Source organism: Anoplopoma fimbria, chromosome 24, assembly GCF_027596085.1.
Source record: "Anoplopoma fimbria isolate UVic2021 breed Golden Eagle Sablefish chromosome 24, Afim_UVic_2022, whole genome shotgun sequence".
NCBI lineage: Eukaryota > Metazoa > Chordata > Actinopteri > Perciformes > Anoplopomatidae > Anoplopoma > Anoplopoma fimbria.
The window spans coordinates 22,786,343-22,812,591 of record NC_072472.1 but is presented as its reverse complement, the minus strand read 5'-3'; the positions used below and the strand labels follow the sequence as shown (position 1 = coordinate 22,812,591).

At 38.7% G+C, this 26,249-nt stretch overlaps 2 protein-coding genes across 2 annotated transcripts; both read right to left on the bottom strand.

The window, feature by feature from the left end:
* Window positions 1–7,767: 7,767 nt before the first annotated feature.
* Window positions 7,768–15,909, bottom strand: tmprss2 (transmembrane serine protease 2). Its single transcript, XM_054625822.1, is given in 15 exon segments — window positions 7,768–7,861; window positions 9,421–9,554; window positions 9,557–9,572; window positions 9,784–9,926; window positions 10,115–10,210; window positions 10,305–10,477; window positions 10,605–10,773; window positions 10,991–11,031; window positions 11,718–11,834; window positions 12,447–12,576; window positions 12,670–12,786; window positions 12,903–12,995; window positions 14,489–14,681; window positions 14,876–14,929; window positions 15,844–15,909. Coding segments are annotated over 14 exon segments (1,443 nt in total). The 5' UTR covers window positions 14,888–14,929; window positions 15,844–15,909; the 3' UTR covers window positions 7,768–7,852.
* Window positions 15,910–17,442: 1,533 nt separating this feature from the next.
* acat1 (acetyl-CoA acetyltransferase 1) lies at window positions 17,443–24,548 on the bottom strand. Its single transcript, XM_054626013.1, is given in 13 exon segments — window positions 17,443–17,851; window positions 18,343–18,500; window positions 19,412–19,476; window positions 19,863–19,950; window positions 19,952–20,004; window positions 20,284–20,379; window positions 20,464–20,614; window positions 21,265–21,408; window positions 21,721–21,821; window positions 22,906–23,001; window positions 23,185–23,302; window positions 23,390–23,437; window positions 24,426–24,548. Coding segments are annotated over 13 exon segments (1,290 nt in total). The 5' UTR covers window positions 24,477–24,548; the 3' UTR covers window positions 17,443–17,730.
* Between the last annotated feature and the right edge of the window lie 1,701 nt (window positions 24,549–26,249).

Here is a 26,249-nt window from a genome sequence, read left to right as displayed (position 1 = left end):
TGAAAATGTCATGTCAATAGCACCTTTAGAAATATATTTACTGAGAAAAATGGTGACGTGTTCAATACTTATTTTACCCGCTGTATATATATATCAATGTCTACTCTCAGCTAGGGCCGAAACCATCCCTAAAGATAGAAAGTAATTTAATTACTAAAAATCATTGATTCAAATACTTTGCTTTGAATCTTGGTCCCCAATAATGAATACGTTATCATGATGTGTTGAAATGTAATATTGTAAAAAACATTGTGAGAAATATGAATAAATTCAGTTGCTTGAAGAACATGTTTTCACAGCAATATATAGATATTAGAAGTGCAACTATGACCTGTTTCACTACCAACATTAGCTCAAAGCAGCTTATAATATACACTGAAAACCACGAATGCAAAATGTATTTTAGTAAATGCAAATATTTAAATAAAAATACAATGATCTATTTCCTTATGATTTGAAAGGAACACAGAATGTAATATGCCTCTTAAATGTAGTAAATTTGTTCAGTTTTAAAACGGATAATATTATTGTATGCGATTCAAGCAATTCAAATGCAGATTTTTCTGAAAAGTCAGTTGTTCCGTTTTATTTATCTTTTGTATAGTTACTCCTTCTCCTCAATAAAGCATTAAGTATTTCTTATTCTATAACTCAATTAATTGATAAAATACCCTGTAAAAATACTAAATTACAAAGATAATAAATAGCTGCAGCCCTACTCACAGCTCAACTATTAAGTCACAGTTTCTACCAAAATAACTCTTTTTGGGCTGCTTAATTTAAAAGGAATTCCTTCCTCCTTACCGCCAGAACATCATTACCAGACAGACAGAAAAGTCAGACTTCAAGATCAGAATAATACCAAACAGTTGGAGTGCTGCTCGTGCTGCTCGCAGCACCGCCACAAAAGTAGATCCCTCTGTGTTCACTTTATACGCTGACATTATCATTGTCTGATTAGATCAAGCAAGACTTCCCTGTCTCTCTCCATGCAAAAGACACTGTACGCATAGAGACGCTGACACCTGCTGGCAGTTGGTACAACTAACTGAAAACCTGTCCAATAAATAACAACCAATGATCACACTCTCTCAATAAACCAGTAGAAACACATGGAAACGGTATAGAACTGCTCACCATTTTGCATTTACATTATGAAAAAATCACCACTAAGTTCTGAGTGAACTACTGTGCCTGTAAAACTATGCATACTGACTTTACATATGGTATTACTTCACTACACTACCACTTAGAACTGTGGTTCCCAATATTTTCCCCTTGATTTTGACAAACTCTGTACAGACAAATCCCGGGGCACCCGCTGTGATCTTTGGCGCCCGCCTGGAGGGGCCCCGGCCCCAGTTGGGAACCACTGAGTTAGAATATGCTGTATATACAGACCATAAATTGTCAGTTACATAAACTAACATAGATTAAATGTCTTACTTATTTTTTTATCCTTTTATAGGTTTTTAAGCATCATTTACTAGTGCAATCAACATCAAATCTGTGAAAGGCAAAATATCAAATTATCCCTCAATCAAAAAAAGTGTTCATCGTTTTGGAGATTTTTTTACCAGGAGTCCAGTTATCCGGGGTTATCAGAGGTCTCTCCAAAGCAAACAGACCCGGTGATTAAAACCGGTAAAAACATTAAATAAAGAGGTTGCACGTTAAAAATCAGTATCTTTAAGACGCTGTTCGGAGGACACAGGACTTCCCGAGCCGAGCTGCTGCTAATGTTTGCTCAGCTTGTTTCTCTGATAACTTAAGATCCAGACGTCCGATGACTAAAAAACTTAATCCGGTTAAAATAAGTATTTAAAAAAAACAATCAGGATCTAAAAGGTGACTGTAAATATGTGGCTAAATATAGGGGTTTCTCTAGGTTTGAAAATGTATTTAAAAATAATGGGATAATGTAAGTACTTACCTCAACAACATATGTAACAAAGGTCTCAGGGTTTTTAGACATTCTAATGCAGCAAATATACATATACTTTAAGCTGAAGATGGAACTTGTCAGTAAACAGTCACAAACAGCAATTGCTGTTCCACAACTGTTACTGATTCCACATTGTTTTCAGAACAATGCACCTTTCCCTTTCACATCTCTCCCTCAGAGCACCCCCTTAGTGAGGCCAACACAGTTTGAAAACATCTGGATTGTACCAAATCAGTGTTATTTTCCACTAGAGCTCCCCTCAACGGAGGCTGAAAGTGTGATCGTCAGCTCGGCTGTGATGTACAGTATGTTGATGCTTCGTTAAAAGGTTACTGAAAGACAGCAAAAACAGTTAATTTGTGATAACTGTGGTATTTTTTTATTAAGTATTTGGATTATGGGTTTCGCAATATACTGGTATTGATGATAATAGTGATATTTAAAAGTATAAATATTAATGTTAATAATACACAAACAAAACGCACGGCAACAAAGTTAAATATGGATTTGATTGATAGCATTATTATTTTCTTTCCATTACAATAATAGTGTTGTCTTGATACTGTTTTGGCCAATATAATCGTGTACAAAAAGTCTAATAATGTGGCAGTCCTAATCTGGATAATTTGTATTTTGAACCCAATTGAAGGAAACTGCAATTTACTGAATTTAATCAGTAATTACCAGCATAATGACATCACTTACTATTGACTCACTTGTAGACTGCAGTGATCGCTTTGCTCAGAAAAAAAAGACTGAGACCGTGTTCAGAGTTGTAGTTGAAGCTGACTCAACTTTTGCTGCAAAGCAGCATCATCTGGCAAGAAGCTGCGATGGTCAATCATATGCATGCAAGCGCAAGCTGCTTGTGGATTATTTTGTAACGCGAACAGAATATTTCTATTGCACTCTGTTGTATTGTACCTTGCAATCGCCGCAAGATAAAACAGTTACGGCTGTGATAACTTTAAAGAGAATTCTAAACGGTATTTGGTGACCATGGATGTCAAGATCAAATCTCACCACCCATTAGTTGAGAGATTTCAATAAGAAATGTCAACCTCATGGTAGTGGTAGTGGACAGATCAGGCGGTCACTAGAATCAATAGGATTCACCCTCTGGGGGTCATGAATCTCTGCACAAAATTTCAAGGCAATCCAAGTTGTCAGCCTATTTCAGTCTGGACCAAGGGGGCTGTCTAAAACTGAAACTGAACTCAATAAAACTGATGAATACATTTGCTTCAGACTGTTGTTACCTTCTTGCTTATTAGCTTCCCACAATAAAGATATTGGTCCACAGCATCTGCTACAACAATACATAAAATACAGGTACCTGGCTCCCTCCTTGCTTCATCTTGCAACCGCTCCAAGATTATTTTCGGTCAACGATGCTGATCTTAGGTCTGCCTCCTCTGGATGGACCACATTACATTACATTACATTACATTACAGTCATTTAGCAGACGCTTTTATCCAAAGCGACTTACAGGAAGTGTATTCAACATAGGTATTCAAGAGAACTACTAGTCACCAGAAGTCATAAGTGCATCTCCTTTCTTAAACAAGCATCTTAAAGCATAAACCAGAGCAAAAGTATAGTGCAGAGGCAAATTACTACGAAAACAATAATTGCAACAGACTAATACGAATATAATAAGTGCTACAAACTACTACGAATAGGATAAGTGCAGTAAACGAATACGAATTCAATAAGTGCAGCGAACTAATACGAATGCAATAAGTGCTACGAGGAAGGCTCAGGGTAGTACTTCTTAAAGAGGTGAGTTTTCAGCCTGCGCCGAAAGATGGGCAGCCTGGATCCTACTTTTGGCTGGCTCGTCTAAAAACGTCAAGATGAACAGACTAGAGTCACACAGTTTTTTATTTTGTGCGTCGTGTTTAATTGAGGCAAAAAGTTTTAGTTTGATAGTTGATGCTTTTGTTTCTATTTCAACCACAGCTTGAAAAGGTGTTTTCAAGCTGTCAACATTGTTTTTTATTTTGTATTAATAATCTACTGTAGAGCTGCAAGTTAACAAGTAACTAACTTAATTGTCAAATAAATGTATTGAGATAAAACGTACAATATTTGCCTCCAAAATGTGGTGGTGTAGAAGTATAAAGTTGCATAAAATGGTCCCTAAAAATTGTACTGAAGAACATTAGTATAGTTAATATACCTACTTAGTTAACGTTATGTTCCACCACTACATTATGTTTCTTCAATGAATAGACAATGAAACTGTTTACAACAGCTAGGCTTCCTGCAAAATGGCAGGGGTTAGCTTAGTAGCTAAGCTAGCTTAGTATCTTAGTAGCTAAGCTAACATTACCACAACCCCTGTGAGGTCAGGCCCGTGCCAGTTAACTAGCTTATCAATATTCATGCTGAATACATTTGCCAAAAAAAACACTATAATGACATAAAGCAACGGTAGTAAAGCAAAAAACGATTTTTATAACACAGCAGACAATTAAAGTCACCAGCAAGCTCACCTACGTTTAAGAGTAAATGTCGTGTTTTAGTTTAAACATAGCATCAATTCCTGCCTTTCCTCACCTGTTCACGTCCTCGCTTTGATTAGCTCGGTGCACTCAAGCTTTCTTACTCCATTAAGTCAGTCATGGAGTCCACAATATGTACATACAGGCCACAGAGCGACAGCGACTTCTGCTGGCGAATTATAGGTACTACCATTTGAGACTACGGTGGCCCTGAAAACCATATGTCTATGATGTACACCTAAAAAAGAAGACAAATGATTTTTCGTACTAAAAGATCATAAATGTAAATTTAACAATATAAAACCATATTTAGTTGTTTTTCTGAAGAGCAATTAATGTATTACTTTCAATTTTCTCTTTTGATATTCTTCTAATTGTCTATCATTGTTATTTTGTTTAAAAAAAGAAAACAAAATGTTTATCACAAATTAAATCAACATTACCTCAATGCAATATTTTCCAGAATTAGTTTTAGGCAAAATAATATTATTACATATTTCTGTTATATTTTCAGTATCATTGTATCCTTTATATACCTGTTTGTGTTAATTTGCTTATTTATTAATTAATTCAAAGATTAAACTTGTTTTTAATCTGGTGTGGATAGCAGAGTTAGTTATTTATCTTATTCAATAGTTATTTTAATAAATGTGATTGTTAAGAGTGTTCATGTTCCCTGCTCAGTTATACTTTTAGGTATATAATACATCAAATGAATATAATAACAATATTATATAATATATATTCTAGAATGTATAGATGAGCTATAATAGATAAAAGTAAGTTCTTAATTAATGCTAAAAATTTGAGATTTGGGATATCGGGCTATATAGAAAAAAAGAAATGACTTGACTACATCAATAATAAACGCTATATTGTAAGTCCAAAATGATCCATTCTGTGTTTTTCTATTTCATCGGGCAGGACTCTTCCTGTGTCTTTGGCCTTTTTGGTGCATCTGCAAGTGCAAATCAATCCCAGGATGACCCAGCATCACAGCAGACCACTGAACCGCTCTCAGTGCCCTGCTTGCTTCCGGACCCCAAACCCTTTCTGAAGAGCCAGTGAGGACATCAGAGGTCAGTCCGTCCCTGGTCTGAATCACCGGATCTAGACTGTGGGTGAAAGCCTGCCATTGGTCGCCTATTTCAGACGGCGTTCTCCTCACCTCAAAGAAGCTGTCATCGTGCTTTTTCCATGCCGGAGGGTTTGGAAGCTAATCACACACACAAAGCTGTCATCCATCTGCTCAATGTGAGATATTTTACCTTCAATGCTATCAGGTTAACAAAAAGCTTCCTATTTGCAGATAACATTTAGAATTACAAGTCACTGGAGTTATGGAGGCAATGGAGCGAGGACAGTAACCATTCAAACTTGGCAAAACTGGACAGAAACACTGAAACACTGAAGGGTGGCAATTCTAAAGCCCATCACTTAACATCTAAAAAACGAATACCATAAAACATTTAAATTGAGGAAATAGTTTGAGGATAATCCTGTCACAAAAGTCTCGGGTGTGTCAGAAGATAATTTTTAATTAACAGTCACATGTAGACAGTGTAGCGGACATCCACCGTGACATTATAAATCTAAGTGTCTATGAGAAGATCTAAACCTAACAACTTCCTTCAGGAACTGCTCTCATGACCTATAAGGGCACTAAGTGGTTTCTCCCCTGTGCCTGGACTATCTGAAGATAAGACTTGGGGTAACTCTTTAGGTGACTCCATGTTTTATGACCCCACCTTTCTGGGTTTTATGAGCATTCACATTCCTGAGGACGTTTCCCCCTTGCCTCTTTCTTGTGTGTCTCACAGGACACTGATGAGTGCTGAAATGTTGAGATTAATGTTATTCATTAATTTATTCTGCATATAGGTACACATACATGTATCTACATAGATCTGTCTCTCTGCCATGATAACAATGTCTATCTATGTTGTGTAATGTTTAATTAATTATGTCTTTAATTGATCAGGTTCTATTCAGTGATTCAAATCAAACTATTTGGTATCATTCTTCAGCTGAGATAGCACCGAGTTCAAATACGAAAGAGTTAAAATTACTTTTTAAGTAACTAGTATTAATTCGATAAAGTAAGGTTAAAGGAAATAATCAAGATAGTTTTAAGATGGGAGGGGTGCAATAGAACTCCTTTACCTCCTTTCTCAAGAAGATAAAGCAAGGAGACGTCAGAGGACTCTCTCTTCTCTCAGAAGCTCTTCCACAGAACACAACTCTGGCTGTGACGCTGAAGGGTGGTTCTCTTCTCTTTTGTCTAATAAATATTTCATTTATTTAACTTGATCATTTGATTTGTGTGTATATGAAGCAATAGGTCAATGTACACCTTGACAAGAATTCCGCAGCAACCCTGAGGTTAAGATATAATTGATTAATATCACATTTTGAAGTTTTCCATGTTTATGCAAAATAGAGTGGCGTCCAACTTAAGTCCTATGACAAATTCTGTTAGGTAAACTAATGGTGGTAAGTTCGAGTACCATCGTTCTTTTATACTAATTTAAGGGTTTCTAAATCCTAATTGAGTTATTTAAACTAGTTACATATCCTGATATTAATTACTTATTATTTATTAAATCTGCTACCAGCAACAATGCTACAACAGTGATAGTGCAGACTCATTCATGCCTCAGTGTTTATTGTCAATGACACAGTAGCCTACTGTCTCTGCGTATAATGTTGTAGTAAAGCACAAGTCATGCCCGTGTCATTAAGCTGTAAAAATTATGCAGCAACAAGTGAATTACATACGGCCATGACTTTGTTCAAAGGCTGCGTTTGAGAGTTGGTTCTTCCTTAGCAGTCCTCTTCATGTAGACTGCCCTTAGGTGAGAACCAACAGGTGGATGCACGGCAAAAGTAGGGTTTAAAAGAGCACTACATCCACAAAAGGACCATTTGTATATCAGTTACTCACCCTTTGTAACCTTGAATTCTTCAATAAAACTTTGTTTCTCTTGCATGCCTCCACTCATGTAGTTTAATCCAAGTCACATTTATCCAGTCGTATGTTTACTACTTCCCAAACACATGCAAATGTTATTTAACTTTTTATTTATTTAACAATTTAACTTCCTCCAATGAAGGAATTTGTCACACAATGTCAAAAATAAACTCTGCTCTTTGTGCAAAATTTATTTTATTTAAACAAATAAATAGATTGAGTTTTGTCCAAATACAAACATTCAAGTGTATAACAAATAATGAAATGATACATCAGTTTTATTTGTACAACCTTTGGGGTAGGTTTTACGAAGAAAACCTGATCAATAAGTCCCCTCGGAGCTTCAGATTTAAAGTGCAATGTGTGTGATAGAGGAAGTACCGCTGATTAATGAAAGAGGTTCGTCTTCGGGTTCATCGACAACTCTGTCAATCATTCTGTGTAGATAAAAAAAAAAAAAAATGGAATTAAAAATATGAACTGAAATGTCTGTGAAAGTTCTAAAACGTCAAAACACGGTTAACTCCCAGACCATACATTGCCGTGGCAGCGACCTGTCAATCACAAGGTAGCCCCGCCCTAAAGCATACCCTGCTTTATGCTCTATTTGACTCTAAATGGACCATCATTTACTAATTGAACATCATGTTGTATTGAAGAAGACTTGAAACTAGAGATTGAGACCATAAACTCATGTTTACAATGTTTACTGAGGGAATAAATCAAGAGAGAAGTAGAGTCATTTTCTCATAGACTTCTATACAACCAGAGGAGTCGCCCCCTGCTGGGCATTAGAAAGAATGCAGGTTTAGGGTACTTCTGCATTGCCTTTTCAAACCCGGATTTTCACGCCTGGGATGAATTATTTATTTATGGAGGTCAAAGGTCAATGTGACTTCAAATCTGTCCCATTCTTGTAAATATATCTAAGGAAGGCCCTGAGGGAATTTCATTACATCTGGCAACAAACATCCACCTGGATTCAAGGATGAACTGATTAGAATTTGGAGGTTTGTGACCTCACACAACACGTTTGTGGCCATAACTCAAGGATGTAATATAAAACATGACGATTTCACACAAACATCTAATATGATGATGAATGGATTTTGGATAGATGCAGACGTAAACTGCAATTTAAGGTAATTTCAAATTAACTTCTCAAAAGCAACAATGCATTTTAGTAATTCTAATCTTAATTTATTATTATTAGTCACATTACTCTTATTATTGCCTGTACTATTACGCTTATTGGCTTTGCTTCTACCCTGGACAGGTTTCCATAAATCGTGGCTGTACCTGGACTGTGGTCGTGCCTCCTGCTGTGGCCCTGCTGACACCCACTGCTACCACCATTATTATTATTAGTCACATTATTATTACTATTCTCTGTACCATTACACTTATTGGCTTTGCTTCTACCCTGGAGTCTTTGTGCTTTCCTGCATCGCAGGTTTCCATGAATCGTTTGTGGTACCTGGACCGTGGTCGAGCCTCCTGCCGTACCCGGCTGACACCCACTGCTACCTTGATTATTATTATTAGTCACATTACTATTTCTATTCCCTATATCATTTAATTCTACTATAGTCATTGCTGCTGTTATTATAAGTAGTTTTTTTTATAATCTTATTATATGAATCATTTATGTCATATACATTGAATGTGTTGTATCTCTGTTATGCTGTTCATTCTGTACACATGACATCTATTGCATTCTGTCCATCCTGGGAGAAGGATCCCTCCTCTGTCGTTCTCCCATAGGTTTCTTCCTTTTTTCTCCCTGTTAAAGGGGTTTTTTAGGGGAGTTTTTCCTGTGCCGATGTGAGGGAAGGACAGAGGATGTCGCATGTGCACAGATTGCAAAGCCCTCTGAGGCAAATTTGTAATTTCTGATTTTGGGCTATATAAAATAAATTGAATTGAATTATATTGAATTAATCACAGTGGTACAGAAAACAGAGAATTACATCTCCATTGCATAAACATACCGTACCTGCATTTGTTCATATACCCAGTTGATAAAGTAGGTGACATTGCCGTAGACTCCTGGCTTGTTCCTCCAAGCACATCCGATCCCCCAGCTAGTGTCCCCTGCCAGCCACCATACATCTCCCTCCTTGACCACCAGGGGCCCCCACTGTCGCCCTGCAGGTGTGATGATATCTCTGGTTAGTGTGTGTGTGTGTGTGTGTGTGTGTGTGTGTGTGTGTGTGTGTGTGTGTGTGTGTGTGTGTGTGTGTGTGTGTGTGTGTGTGTGTGTGTGTGTGTGTGTGTGTGTGTGTGTGTGTGTGATGCTGCTTTGAACTGACTGTCCATGTGTTTGTGTAAGTGACCTAGAGAACAAACTCAGACTAACCTGACACGTGTCGACTCCTCCCTGCAGCTTGCCGGCACAGATCATGGTCTCAGTGATTTGTCCATCCAACACCTGAACGCTGTTACAGGTCTCTCTGCTGTAGACGGTCACCTGGGCCTGATTTAGTTTGTCCGGGGATGGTCCTAAGAAAAAAATCAATGATTACCACACCTCACAGTTAGCTCAGTCAAGGATTAAAATGACTGTTCCCTTCCTTGGACTTTCAGCTTTAAAATATAAAGGTGAACCCTGAGACATTTTGGACAAATAATCTACAGAGGAGAAATGAAAGTTCACAAACTACACATGGGAAGTTGGAACATATATACACCAGATGAGCGCAGGGCTCCCCATCCTGTGATCCAGGCTTGACGTCCAGCAGAGATGTCGAGGCCAGTGTTGGGGAGACACACTGGCTTCACCGTTCCTGAGACATAAACATGTATTACATTTATTGCCATTACCAATGAAGAAATTATCATTCAAATGATGAAATATAACTTGTGCTTGCAAATGCTTACGTGACATTTCAAGAGGTACATCGAGCTTCAGGAGAGCAATGTCATTGTTGTTAGTTTGCTCGTTGAACTTTTTATGACTGATAATTTTGTTAACTTTTTTGCCAGTTCTGAAGCTCATCTGAAGCAAACTGACGTCGCCCGACTGTACCATCCACATTCCAGGATTGGAGAACCTGCCACGAGGTAAAATCATTTTCTGAATGTCTATCGCAAGGCAGTAAAAAAAATTAATAATAATATGGACAACAAAATGCAAATGGTTTGAAGAGCCCTTAAATGGTGTAAAGACTAGGCACTCACCTTTGGAAGCAGTGTGCGGCCGATAGGATCCAGTAAGGGCTGATGATGGAGCCTCCGCAAATGTGTTGACTGTCAATCTGGAGACTGACCTGCCACGGCCAGGCCCCGTTTGCTGCCACCATACCACCCACAATGCGAGAACTGGGGGCTGCTAAACTCACTCCACATTCTGAAGGGTGGGAAGAAGAGAGCTTGATTTAACTCAAAGAAAGAAACTTTAAGTCAGGTAAAGATAAAGTTCTGTTGTCTTAGATATTTTGTCCCGTTATCGAGAGGATGTACCACCGTCTGGACGGCTAAATCCCATTTTGGAACTTTGCTCATGTCACCTAAATTCCTACATATTTCAGTGCTGTAGTTATTTCCTACGTAAAGCAATAGCTTACCAATACATTGAAGCTTGACTGCTTTGCCCGAGCAACTTTGGCTGCAAGGAAAAAAGCAGAGATGACAAAAAAAAGATAGAAAATGATATTCAAGACAAAAAAAAATCAACACTTATTTAGAAGTTCTACATTTACACTGTGTGAAATAAGACTCACTCAGCTTTTTACATTACAGTCATTTAGCAGACGCTTTTATCGAAAGCAACTTACAAGAAGTGTATTCAACATAGGTATTCAAGAGAACTACTAGTCACCAGAAGTCATAAGTGCATCTCCTTTCTTAAACAAGCATCTAAAAGCATAAACCAGAGCAAAAGTACAGTGCAGAAGCAAATTAATACGAATACAATAAGTGCAACAAACTAATACGAATGCAATAAGTGCTACGAGGAAGGCTCAGGGTAGTACTTCTTGAAGAGGTGAGTTTTCAGCCTGCGCCTAAAGATGGGCAGCGACTCTGCTGTCCTGACGTCAGTGGGGAGTTCATTCCACCACTGAGGGGCCAGGACAGAAAAAAGCTGTGACCGGGTGGATCGGCCGCAGGGACCTCTGAGCGACGGGGCAACCAGTCGCCCGAGGCAGCAGAGCGAAGTGGTCGGGCGGGGGTGTAGGGCTTGACCAAGGCCTGGAGATAGGAAGGAGCTGTTCCTTTCACTGCCCTGTAGGCTAGCACCAGAGCTTATACTGTGTATAAGGTAATTAACCAGTGAGAAGTGGGGTGTTATACCTGTAACCGAGCTGGGACTGTATACGTGATTCATGGTCACTTCCAGTCTTCAGCTTCATGTATCCCTTCCAAGCCGAAGACCCTGCATTGGTTTGGGTGTAGGACATATAATCCTGCCTGTTGGATGGACGAACATGTGATCATCGAGGGAAGATCATTACACTTTAACAAAAGTTTAGATCAGCCAGTCAAGTAATCCTGTGTTGATATGATGGAGTTTCTTTCCAGACTGCAGATATGAAAAATATCTGCTAATCTGCACATTGGTTTCCTGTTTTTTCTGAATCAGTTAAAGCACTTCATTATTTGAAGCTACCACATATAACTTTCATTTTGTGATGATTTTGGCGGCCCCTGTGGACAAAAGCGGCAGTGATTAAACTGAGACGGTTTTACTACAAGTTAAAAGTTCCTCACAGCGACTGTAAGTGTCCCTTAAAACACAATATGTTGGTCTCTTTGCTTTAGGTTGTTGCTATTCTTAAAATAATTCTGTTTTTCAATGTTCATTTTTAGCTTTATGTCACACATATTACAAATAGTTTCAGTGTCTCTAACTTTCTGACAAGAATGCATTATGAGGAAAACAATTAGTGCTTGATATTTTAGCATGGAAGTTCTAAGATACCAGTAGCAATATAAATGCAAAAAGTCACGCAGTATGTGTTGGGCATCAGTTATACTCTGCAGAACGGGGGCTTGAACATTTGTGAAGAAGGTGATCAGCACCTCTTATACCCCATCTGCTCACACACAGCTCTCCCGTAGTTGTTGTCCCAGTTTTCAGCACACACTGGCATCCACGTCTGCATGTCTGAGGAGTAACCCTCCAGCATGAAGTTGGTCCCGTGGAGGCGAACTGTGAATTAGAGAGGACCACGCTATTCAGCCGCCAAGACGTTACTGACTGAATGTATGTATTCATGTGTGGGTGCTGATGTTAACGTCTTACAGCACTGAGATTCATCCTCTCCGTGAGAACAGTCCTTTACACCGTCGCACCACTGGGAGGAGCTCAAACACTTCCCACCGCTTCCACATGACTTCCCCAGTAAACACTGGTAGTACACTGCAAACACACATGTACAGCTACAGCAGGCATGCAATAGCACACAGGAAACCAAACTTGTGTGATGACAAAAAAAACATTTTAATGTGGCTACAAAGATCTTCGAATTAACTCACAGAAATACCAGAGCAAAACGCCGGCAATTGCCAGGATGAGAAGCACACACAGAGATGCACACAGGATATATTTCCCCTGACATTTCTTTGATCCTGCAACGCAAGACAAACAAAAGCTGTTCTGATCAAACTGGCATGCTATTTGAATAATGTCAAACATGCAAACAGGCTGAGGAGAAATAAAAACTAAACGTACTGTAGATCTAAAATACAGTCTTATAACACAAAACTTATTGAGTGAAGCTTCTTCTAACTGCATTATGTTTATGAAGAATTTCAATGATATGACTACAACTTGGAGGGAGTTTGTGTTAATGCTAAATTTCTTTCTTTTAAATCTACTGTTTTGTCCTATAACTTTCAATATATGTCTTCAAGCTTCAAAATTATAACGCCTTCATAAACAGTATATCATGATTAAAAGAGAAGTAATCATAGCAGCCTAATAACAAACTGAAGAGAGGGTATAGCATATTTTTGGAATAGCAGGGGTAGGTCTGTGATATTTTTCTCATCCTAGATTTATATATTTTTTAAGCTTATCACTATTCTTTGTTTGCCATAGTTTTTAGTGCGATCTTTAGTGGATATTGTCAAAATGATTGTACCATTTACATTAAGCATACATGGTAAAGGGTTGTAGTTGTTACTAGTCAAGGAGAGGGTCAATTCATTTTTTTTAGCAAAGCTGGGGAGACCTGTGGGGAGATCATGCGTTCTGCTGTGACTGTGTGTATCTGTTTGTCTGTCCACGGCTAATTTAGCATACTACTGGACCGATCAGAAGGATTTCTCGTGGTTGTGGTGATTCATACTTTTTGAAAAACCTGTTGTTCCAGTTTTATGGAAGAAGGAATTCGTTGACTGCTGACTCCTCCCCCTTTTAAGTAACTTGGGAGAGGAGATGCAGACATACCTGGCAGAGATCTGCACTCTACTGAGTGCACTTTTCTAGTTTAAATAGTGAACCTTAAGGTTCAGCTGCCTTCCCCATCCAAATCATTTTGTAAAGCCCCACAGTGCATGTCATTCGTCACCAATGGGATGATAAAGCACTTCAAACCTGGCCATAATGTCGAATAAAGCCTATTCAAAGTCCTTTTTTGCTCTCGTTATTTAATAGTTTACCCTCCTTTTATTCTAAGATATGCATCTTTGTGAAATAATTAATTGCATATATCTCAGTAACTAGAGTCTCACTGGTTTAAAGCTGGACTGTGTGACTTTTTCTGAACAACGAACACTGTGGTTATGGGATCATAGTTTTGTGCAGTAAATGATAAAACAGCAGCACAATAATAGAGCACAACGTCACAGATAGGGGAGAGTCACTAAAGTTAGAAAAATCACTCTTACTATACATAACAATGATGTTTCTAACATTAGCTATTTTATATGTTATAAAGTTAAGTTATATAGTTGAGCTCTAAGTAAGACAGACTACGTTTCTAAAGTATGAATTAAAACGTTAATGATTAAATTAGATGATTTCGTTCTGGACATTAGCCTTCAGACTGACTGGACCCACCTTTTTATTCCACGCCGTATCACTTCACAAAAGGCTTGTTAATCATCCATAACTGTACCTGTCTTTGGTCGTGTGTTATGCGGTGTTCCAGGTGTCGAGGTGTGGTGGGTGTTGATGGTTTTGGGAGACACGGCAACGTAGCTGGGGATCACTTGTGGGAGGTAAGGGTATATACCCTGCTGTGGAACAGTAGGAGGGGGTCTCCCTTCTTCACGCTGGAACCCTACGTTGTCGTACGTTTGACCATTTGCCTGGAGATACAATAAAAACATTAAGGAATAAAAACATATTTTAAAGATAACACAAGGTGATCTGGATTTGCTATGAAAATCATTCATTTCACATTAGAAAATGTGGTGAGCATTGGTTTGAAATGAGGAGAAAAAAAGAGTAAAATATATGAAAACAATGAAAATGATGCCTTTTGCTGTGAAATTGAACTTACCTGATAATTCATATTAAAACGGGTTACACTGCCTGGGGAGGAAGACTGTGGAACCTTAAAAAGGTTATAAAACAGTTTAATAAAAATGAACGAAGAACTGGTCATGAGTACAGTAGGCTACCAGACCTACTTATGACTAAACTGTGGCATAAATTACAGGAGATTTCAGAAAACAAAACCATTAGATTAAGCAACTTGCTCATTAGAATGTTAGGTCACAAGAAAGAACATACAAAAATATATAGCAGAGATACTAATTTCCTCCAAAACAATGATAATTAGAATTAATAAGAAAGAACCACTGCCATAAAACCCTCACACACCACCTGAGCAGGCTGGCTTAAGAGTTTTAAAACACTTTTATCCACATTGTTCACCAGATTTCCACCTACCTTGAAATTTCCACAAATTCCTTCAGCACACTGACTCTGATGTCTGACCCTCCACTCCCTGTTTCCTTCTGCCTAATGCCCCTCCAGTCCTCCATGTAATCAACAGCCACAGCCACACCCTTCCCACTATGTACACAAGCCAGCCCGTTGTGCGCCATCCAATCTATACACATCACTTCAAAAAATTACATGGGCAAACAGCAGGTATTGATGACGGCCAGCACTGATACTCATTATCTTGTGTCCACAGCCAAGCTTTCAGATAAACTGAATGAAGTGAGATTAATGAGCGGAGGACGGTGTTCGTACACATGTGGCCCTCCATTGATTTGTGACAGGGAAAAAAATCTAATTTTGCTGCAAATTACAGAAATTCAATAAAAAAACTTTTCTAGAATGTGGTTGTTCTTTCAAACTATAACTGCACATAAATTCAGAAGTTCAATAAGTCCCACAATCAAGTTGCAACTTTTCAGAGGTGTGGAAGCAGGTGACAAGCATTCAGATAGTGCCCTATAGGAAAAAAACAAAAAAGATTTAAGTCAAGTGGAAAGGAATGAAAGACTTGGTTCTTACGTTGTGCACGCTATTGTCCGACCTCCTATCAGGAAATGTCTGCTGTGTTTAATCAGTAACGTCCAAACAAATGGGTAAGTGGGCTAAAACATACTGTTGGACAAGAGACTTTTAGACCCTGTTAATATTTAACTCAACGTTTGACTGGGTTAACTGTCAGGAACAGGAAGCAATGAAAACTAGAGTCATCAAGTATGAGACACTGAAGAACAGAAATGCCGTAGGATACTTTTTAACAAACTGCATACAAAGTTCATATAAGGGAGGGGTTCTGATCTAAAATTAGTCAGTATCACCCATCACTTCACTGTGCAAGGATATGCGGTCTAAACTAGATGCTAATTTAATGTGGGTTACAAAAACATGTTACACTGCTTTATAGACTTGTGTTTGGGGTTTTGGCAAAAAGGGTTCAATAAATCTGCAATTTGTGTAAAAAAAGGTATTAGAAGCTCATCTAATGGGCTCTGGTGTTTAGTTCACACATTCATGTCAAGCATAAGGGGATGGTGAAAAAATGAGTACCCTTCAGAAATAGCGGATTCAATTTCTTAACTAATGTTGGGGAGAATTCCAATGCATTTTGGGGGAATTTTAAAAACATTTTGAAAGTAGTTAAACGTAAATAATTTCCTAAATAAGAGGAAACTACAGTACTGGAAATAAAGCGGTTGTAACCATGCCTATCAATTAATTTTGTATGATTAACCTGTACATGTACCAAAAAGAAATGACCAGCTGTGTATTACCTGCATATTGGAAGAAAAGCAGAATATAATGTATTTTGGGGGTTATTTCAAAGAAATGTTAAATGTGTTACTTACTCATTATCACCTGCTCACTATGAAACTGTGTTACTGAAATATACTTTGAATTTGTTTGATAGGTACGCTTAGTATTATAGTTATAGTATTTGAATAAAGGCATTACTTGGAGGCATTTTGTATTTGCAAACCGCAAGAGCTTGTTATTGAATCCTGGGATGATTGTGAAGCACGTTTTGTTTGGTATTAAGTTTTGGCAGGAAATAAGCTCCATGAATATGAGCGACACAAAACTCATCTATGACCGGTTACTCGCTACAACATGGGCGAGTGCAGTTGACATTACAGAGAAAATAGCAGCATCTAGTGGCCAACTTTGAAATGACAGGGCTAACTCTATATTAATATTACATTACATTACAGTCATTTAGCAGACGCTTTTATCCAAAGCGACTTACAGTCAGTAGTATATTACATATCATTCACCCATTCACACACTGATGACAGGCTACCATGCAAGGTGCCACCATCAGACTCTAACTAACATTCATCATCCAGTCCACACCGATGGCCTTCAGGAGCAACTTGGGGTTAAGTGTCTTGCCCAAGGACACATCGACTGCCGAAGCCGGGTATCGAACCACCGACCCTCTGATTGGAGAACTACCTTGCTCTCCACTACGCCACAGCCGCTAATATAGTAATGCTAATATAGTATAACTTTTTAGACTAGGCATAAAAACATTAAAAAGAACGCTATGTAATGTTGTGAAACTTTAAATAAAAGCAGGTCAAACCTTTAGTCAGAGAAGATGAATAACACAAAAGTGGTTTCATAAAAACTATTTATTTAACCATTTCAATCCATAGTTAAATATTAATACATTTCAAAGTTTTATTGAACAAAGGAGTGTATTAAACACTGGAGTCGTGATGTCATGTGTGGAGTATCGAGTCCTACTTTGCTGCTTGGGTAAGGCCACTGGCATTAAAGTTGTAACAGAAGCATTCTTCACAGTAACAAGTGGAGTTTACAGATGCCTTAGTCTTTTGGAGTTGACAGCAAGTGAGCACAGTTTAACAAAGAGTGTTTCAGGGAGAGAGAAGTTTCCAGTCAAGTTTCCTACAACTTCTGGATCAGAATAGATGAGGCTCCACCACCTCCATTGCAGATGCTCGCCAGTCCGTACTGGCCTGACTTCAGGCTATGCACCATGTGACCCACGATTCTGGCCCCAGACATCCTGACAGCAGAAAGAGAAATACAGTACCAGAGATCCATAACATTTTCTGTATATACATTTCTCTATCATTCATTATCGTTATCATTCACACTAAGTAAGCTGAGGGTAATTGTGAAGCTAACACAAGAGCTGTGGTCGGCCAAATGTAACTAGAGTTGGGTACAAGTACAAAATAAATGTTGTACTTGTAAAGAAATACAGACCTAAATAAATGTTGTACTTGTAAAGAAATACAGAGAAGTAATGCTTATTTACTAGTGTTCTTCAAAACCAACAAACTACCTAGTTGAAAGGATAAATACAAGCGTCCATAGTGTTCTGGGCTACGTTGAAAATGGGCCTGAAATGTAAATGTATACAGTTTGGAAAATGGTACTTCTTGGGATACTTTTTCTGAGCTTCTTTTGTCTCCTACTCTACTGATTTGAATTTAACTTTGGCAAAACAAAAATCTGTTTCCACAAAAGTGTGAGTCCCTCTCAGCTGCTTACCCGATGGGGTGTCCCAGTGACACGGCTCCCCCGTTCACGTTGACTTTCGCCGGGTCGATGTCCAACATCTTGATGTTGGCCAGCACGACCACGCTGAAGGCCTCGTTGATCTCCCACATGGTGATATCATCCTTCTTCAGCCCTGCTGCATCCAGGACCTGAGACACACACACACAGAAGAGGTAGAATGTTTTAACAGAATTGTGACGATGATAGAGCAGATCTTTTGTCATTCTGGTAAAACAATTCCTTCTCTTTTGGACTTTAATAAAAAAAAAAAAATCACATATTATGCCACTACTTTGAACCAGATTTACATTAATCAAACCTGGATTATAAAAAGATTATAAAACTCTGTTCAGTGCATTTTTAACCACTATACACACACAAACTCGCACTTGTAACCCTGCTCCAACCAGTCAAGTTGACATATCTGTCCAAAATGTCACCAGTTCAATATTTTATACAATTAGACTTTTGTGTGAAATAGTTATAAGCACATCAATTCTTGAGTTTAGTGACCATTATTTTTGACAAACAAATTATGATCAGTTCATTCTTGAGTCCAGTTGAACGTTTGTGCGGAATATGAAGAAATACCCTCAAGTCGTTCCTGAAATATAACACTCATGAAATGGTAAAGACGGAAGGACAATCTGAAAAGAAAGCCTCTGCTCACAGCTGTCACCGGAGCGGAGGCACCAAGTAGTAAAAGAGAAAAGCACACGGGGAATATGTTAACCCTTCCAGGTTCACTGCTGTGCCAACAGTTCCATAAATTCCGGAAGACTAAATTAAACGTATAGTAACGCACTACTCTAAAAATACTACTCTGAAATTCACCATGATCAAGTTATTAATTGTTTTTTATTATGATCCGTGGTAAAATCCTATATTGTCCCATCAAATCAGGTCAACAGCTTAAGTTTATTTTGTACAATAGTTAAGTTTTCAATCAGGCCAGTCAGTTTACATATTTAATCAACATTTAGGTAAATATAAGTATCGGATCAGACCCAATATTAAAGGACTACTAAAACCTACTATTTAGTTACCTGCTCACACTCACCTTTGGAACAGCGAATGCAGGAGCAATGGGGAAATCAATGGGTGCAACAGCAGCATCAGCAAAAGCTATAGAAAAGAAATATTACATAACCATCTTGCAATGTTATAATTAATATGACAAATTTAAATAAGTCCTGTTTAATGTTACGGTAATAGGGAACACACAAACAAGTGCCTGTTTTATTTTAATTTGATAAATACAGAAAGGTATTTCTAATTTTAAAAAGATTGTCTTACATTTTTCAAAGGTCACAGTTTATTAATAGCTTTTACATTGTTTTAATTGCTTAAACTCACATCACCTTGTGCTTGTTGTTTTAATTGACTTGTGTGTGTAAATGTTGTGTGTGTGTGTGTGTGTGTGTGTGTGTGTGTGTGTGTGTGTGTGTGTGTGTGTGTGTGTGTGTGTGTGTGTGTGTGTGTGTGTGTGTGTGTGTGTGTGTAAAGCTTACAGACAATTCTGGCCAGTGGAGTGACGTTGAGTCTCTTCGCAGCATCTGCAGTCATTAGAACGCCAGTGGGGCGGCTGCTCCATTAGAACGAGGGCGGCTGCTCCGTCGTTCAGTGTGCTGGCGTTGGCCGCCGTCACCGTGCCTGAAGAGCAGGTGACCAGGACAAAATTAAACAAACAAAAAAGTTACCAAACATTCCAAGTACCATTATTACGTTTGCCTACAACAACAGGTCTTACGGTTGAAATTCACAAGAAGACATGTGATTCAATTTCTAAGATTATTCACATCAGAATATTACGACTTGAATAACAAGCATAGTAGCATTTTATGAGTTACTACAGGATGGAAGGTAATCTAAATGAGTAGCAGGACAATTAAAAAGATGCAAAATGAAAGTAAGTAATGACAGCATTATTACCATTCTCCCTCTGGAACACGGCCTTCAGTTTGGGAACTTTGCTAAAGTCGACCCGCCTCCACTCTTCATCCTCGGACACGACAGCATCAGGTTTGCCTGCAAAGCCATATCCACATCAGATATGCTTGTCTATATTTATTAAGAGACCACCGTCACCAGAACTAGACCAACAGGCTGTACCTCTCTGGGGAATGCTAACCGGCACGATCTCCCTGGCCAGCACGCCGGACTCGTACGCCGCTTTGCTGCGGCTGTACGAGCCGATGGCGTAGGCGTCCTGCTCCTCTCTGGTGATGTTGCTGTTCTTGGCTGTGTTCTCTGCACAGTTGCCCTGTTTAAGACAGCGAGGCCAAAGCAACAGCAAAAAGATCAAATATGAATCCAACCAAATGACAAATTCTCTTTCAGTATAGTATAAATGTATATATGCTCTTCCTCCTCATGCTCTGTAAACACACAATGCATGAAATTACAGATGTTTTGTTCCACACACATTTTTGTGGCAGCAACATGATAACGTATTGTTAGGACATGCACCTTATTAATTAACATTCTAAAATATATAACCCACAATCAAAGATTACTTTTCACCCTGTGCACAAATGTCTCCTGTTAATATACAAGACAGTAACAAAAAATACTAGCAAATGCAAAAATATAGAAATAATGTATATCCCTTTACTTTTGCGACAATATTTCAGAGTTTGGAAAAATGCTTCCCAATCAAATAACATACAAAAAAAACTGCCTACACTATTTTTTAATGGTTTCCATGTTCCCCTCCTGCACCGGGTCTAAACCCAACTCTTATTTTTCTACCAGAAATGCATCCAATTACAGAAGCCAGGGGCATTTAAAATACTATTTTACTTGGAATCTTATTCTGACTTTATTATATAATGTCCGATGCATTCAAAAGCCATCTCCAAGAAAAAGAAAAATATGTGACATCGTGATATGTAACAGGAGCTTGAAAGTTACCATGTGAAATTTGTTGTAGACGTCAGTGAGTCCATCCTTGACAATGAGGTCTTCCATCCTCACTCCTCCGTAGGTCGGGGTATCTCTGGACATCACGTAAGGGACGTTGGACATGCTCTCCATGCCTCCTGCCACCATCACGTCCTTAAATCACACAGACAGCCACGCACTTATATGCAGAAACATCTACAGCCTATTGTTCTCATAAGTTCACTTCCTCTGTATCTTATTGTGTTTGACAGGATTAGTTAATTACAGCAACTCTGTCAAAGAACTGAAAGATGTAGTCTATGACGACCATACTTTAACAGCATGCAAGTAATCACACATCTTATGGTAAACAAAGCTTGTTTTTGGTTACATCAAAGTTTTCCTGGACCTTGCCAGTGATGAGATTTATGTTTTTATTTGCACTCAAGCAAGCAGAAAAGAGATTTTTTTTAATGTTATTGCTACCTGGTGTCCACACATTAGACTCTGGGCTGCCAACATGATGGACTTCATCCCGGAGGCACAGACTTTGTTGATGGTGGTTGCTGGAGTGCTGAGGGTCAAGCCTGAAGGTACAATCAGACGTATTTGCATTGGCGAAAAATAAATGGATAACACTAATATTATCTTGACCTTCAATATGTTATGCATTAGTATGTCAGTCTTGCACAGGGAAACTGCATAATTGACAATGGTACTAAATCATTTCACAGTTTACTGTCATTCATAGCTGTTATGTTTTCACATTAGTTTTCAACCGTCCTGTAAGATTTTATTTCAATAATGATAGGAGAGGTCTCTCTCTAAGCTGCTTGTGATAAATGTTTTTGTTTTCATATTTTGTAGCCTTGGTCTGTGGCTTTCAGATCATGAATGAAAAGAGAAACAGAACCAATTAGCTGCTCACACTTGGGGCTGGGCGAGATGGTCAAAATCTTTACTGCCGATAGGTCATTTCATATCTCTATAACCGTATGCGAAATAAGCTGTGGACCTAATTGGACCCCCTTTGGACAAATTTGATCCATTGCCTTCCAGGAGAAACTGGATAAGCGCAGGAGGTTGTCTCTCCTCTTCTTGGATACCAGGACGGCAACGAGAACAAGCCGAGTCGAGGTCCGGGTTCGTGCATGTGTGTCCGGTTAGTAGGAAAAGAGTGTGTGTGCTGTGCGTATTCTTCTGCAGTGTGTAGTTATGGGAGTGGACGTATTGGTAACAATATAGCCTTAGTGATGTTTGTGCAAAGTGTGTACAGCTTAGTTGTCTTGGCTTACATCCATGAAAACTTGTGTTGAAAAGTACAAACTATTTTCTCATTTTATTGAGAACGTTAGTGCATAATGAACAGACTTTTCTGAGAAATCAGTGTGTGCTTACTATTAACAATTTAGACAACATAATTGTGTATCACGATATTTAGAGATATGATTCCATCACGATATTATTGCATTGAAAGACGATCATTTAGCATAATGAATTATCGCCCAGCCCTAACGGCTCCAAAAGTGAAAATACATGACAATCCTGCTTTACATACAATCATTTCAGATTGGCAAAGAAACCACATGTGCAGCTTGTTTCTGGGCATCAATATTTTGTTGCAATGCAAATATACTGACTGAGGGTGAAAGTATACCAGTGGGGTCATACCTGCTCCGAGCAAGGCTTGTCTTGTGGGGGCCTGCCCTTCTCCTGCCTGAAGCACGTTGCCCATGTACACTTCCTTGACCTCCTCGGGAGCGATTCCTACACACCAGAAACATGAGACCAACTCACTGAAAATACACACAACTATCTTCTTTTTGATGCAGCACTCCACCTAATCGTGTATACAGGTGATCTGTCACATCTAGGGTATCAGCCTTGCCATGCTTGAATACATCCAGGCCTTAATGAAAGAGAGCAGCTTAGTGAGTCATCTGAACACACCTGCTTTGTCTATGGCTCCCTTAATGGCGATGGAGCCCAGTCTGGTGGCTGGTACCGCTGCCAGGCTGCCTCTGAAGGAGCCCATTGGAGTGCGGACTGCACTGACGATGACGACTTCCTGAAACATGATTAAGTCTGCATTATAAGTGTGCAGTCCAAACAGTTAAGTGGGGTGAGGTTACACAATGCCAGTAACTGTACTCACATTGAGCGAAGGGCGAGATGTGTAGGTTCTTGAGAGATACTTGTGAGTCTACAAAGGCAGGACAAAGATGGTGATAAAGCAGCTTTCTTATCATTACACAAGTGTTCCTAATATTTATCATAACTTTCCAGTCAAGTCCTGCTGACCAGCCCCCCCCATGTGGATGTACTGTACATTTTTTATTTGTATTCTTATTGTTTTTTTATTTTATTCTATTTTTATTTTATTGTATAGTATGTGTATTTATTGTCTGTGTCTGTGTAGTTGTATAGTATGTGTATTTATTGTCTGTGTAGTTGTATAGTATGTGTATTTATTGTCTGTGTAGTTGTATAGTATGTGTATTTATTGTCTGTGTAGTTGTATAGTATGTGTATTTATTGTCTGTGTAGTTGTATAGTATGTGTATTTATTGTCTGTGTAGTTGTATAGTATGTGTATTTATTGTCTGTGTAGTTGTATAGTATGTGTATTTATTGTCTGTGTAGTTGTATAGTATGTGTATTTATTGTCTGTGTAGTTGTATAGTATGTGTATTTATTGTCTGTGTAGTTGTATAGTATGTGTATTTATTGTCTGTGTCTGTGTAGTTGAGCTGCTGCAATTTCCCCATGGGGATCAATAAAGGAATATAATAATAATAATAATAAGTCAGCTGCTCAGCCATAAGAGATTTGATACAATTCATTCAAGACAGTAACGTGAGAGAAGAATCAGTTATAATCATGTTAAAAACAGCCCTTTTTGGCTTTTTCATATCCTCAGTTAAGCTAGCTACTAACTGTTAACACATTTAGTTTGTAGAGAAGCAGACTTTCCTTACACACCGTTGAGAAACACACCTGTATAAGAACACTAAACTCTCAGGTGTGTTCAGGCTGTTGGTTACTTTTGGTCAAGGACGACACATAAAGGTTAGCTGAGCTGCTCCAAGGGGACCAGCAGGGCCTTGTGTTTACAGCCGGACAGACCAACACAACAATCACACAGACGAGCCCCGAACAAGTTATGATGTATCTGACCCCCCATCACTCACCAGGCGTCCACAGAGCTGCGTGCGGAGGGTTAACAGCCCGCTGGAAGACATCCTGGACCGTTTGATTCACTCACTTTCACACACTTCACCTTCAGCCATGCGGAAGGAGGGCTACAAACAAATCAGCCAATCACAGTGAGGGGTGTGTTTCCATGACGTCATCGGTCGGAGGCTGGGCATTGTGGTTGTTGTAGTTTTTCCCCAATCAACTAAACTCATGAATTGATGTGCTTATAACTATTTCACACAAAAGTCTAATTGTATAAAATATTGAACTGGTGACATTTTGGACAGATATGTCAACTTGACCGGTTGGAGCAGGGTTACAAGTGAGTGTAGTTGATTACATGAAATTCACTGATTATTATATTCAAAATATAAGGGCATATACGTATAGGTAAGCATTAAAACACACATGACAACTTTTTCTATAAATATAAAAATGTGATGCTTTTAAACACCCTTTTTTATAGAAGAACAATATGCATTCTGGACTTGAATGGGAGTCCAGAGCTGGTACTGAGTGAATACTGGTGGTGCAGCTATGGGAGTGGATGAATAAGGCTGACTCTGGTTTGGATGTTTAAATTCAACAGTAACAGCAAAAGTTTCTGTCAAAAAAAAAATACTAATGATAATAATCTGCTCCTAAGATAAATGGTTTCTTACTCAGCTCACCTCTATTTAAACAGACACAAGAATTGTCAGTTTCCACTTATTCTGGTTTAGACATATACATAAATTAATGACTGAAGGAATGCATCCTTTGTTTTGTACGAGGGTCAAATCTTAACCTGCAAAGTAACTAGTTCAGTTGTGGTGTTAAAGTACAATACTACCTGCTGAACCTTTGTGAGGCATAAGTATAAAGTAGCATTAAATAGAAACGCTTAAGAAATACTCAAATACTCATACTGTCATTGACCTTTGACGATGTTGTAATTACCCAGATATAATAATCAGGAGAGGAAGTTTAGAAATAAACTGGAAAATATTTGATATGCTTGGTGCTGAGGTTATGTGGCTCCTGGCTATATCCAGGGTCAAGCAGCAGAAGTGAATATGATGAATATGAATACGAATGATGAATATGATCTTTATTGGTCATGTACATACATATATACACAAAATCTCCCTTCTGCATTTAACCCATCCCTGAGGAGCAGTGGGCTGCTAAGAAGCACCCGGGGAGCAACTTGGGGTTAGGACTCTCGCTCAAGGGCACCTCGGCATGTTGACTGTAGAGGCCAGGGTTCAAACCACCAACCTAGTGGTTGCGAGACGAGCGCTGTACCTCTTGAGCCCAGTCAATGAACCGCTGTCTGCCCAGCGCGGACGAAACACTGGACTGCAGAGCCCTGAAGGCTGCACAGAGCGTATGAAGTATGCCTCACCTGGAAAGTGCCTGAGATCAGGTGGCAGCAGCAGATGGTGGTGACAAATAGCTGGACAGTTTCTTGCGGCCTTCACAATCCACAAGAAGTCACAAAATATTTAGATTAATCTGCATAAATATATATGTATATGTATGTATGTATGTATGAACGTGTGTATGTGCATATGGCACTCTTATGGCGCTCTTTTTGTCTGCCTTGAAAAGCAGTTTGTAAATGCTGTATAAATTCACTTTATTATTATTATCATTAATATTATGGTTATTATTATCAACCACACAAGATACATTTGTTAACAGATTAAACCTGCATTGCACAACATGAGGCTAATAGGCTTTAATCTAGTGTTAAATATTGCAATTAAACAGAGAAAAACGATTTTGCACAAAACGTGGCGTTTGCTTTTAAACTTAAGCTACGTTCCAAATTG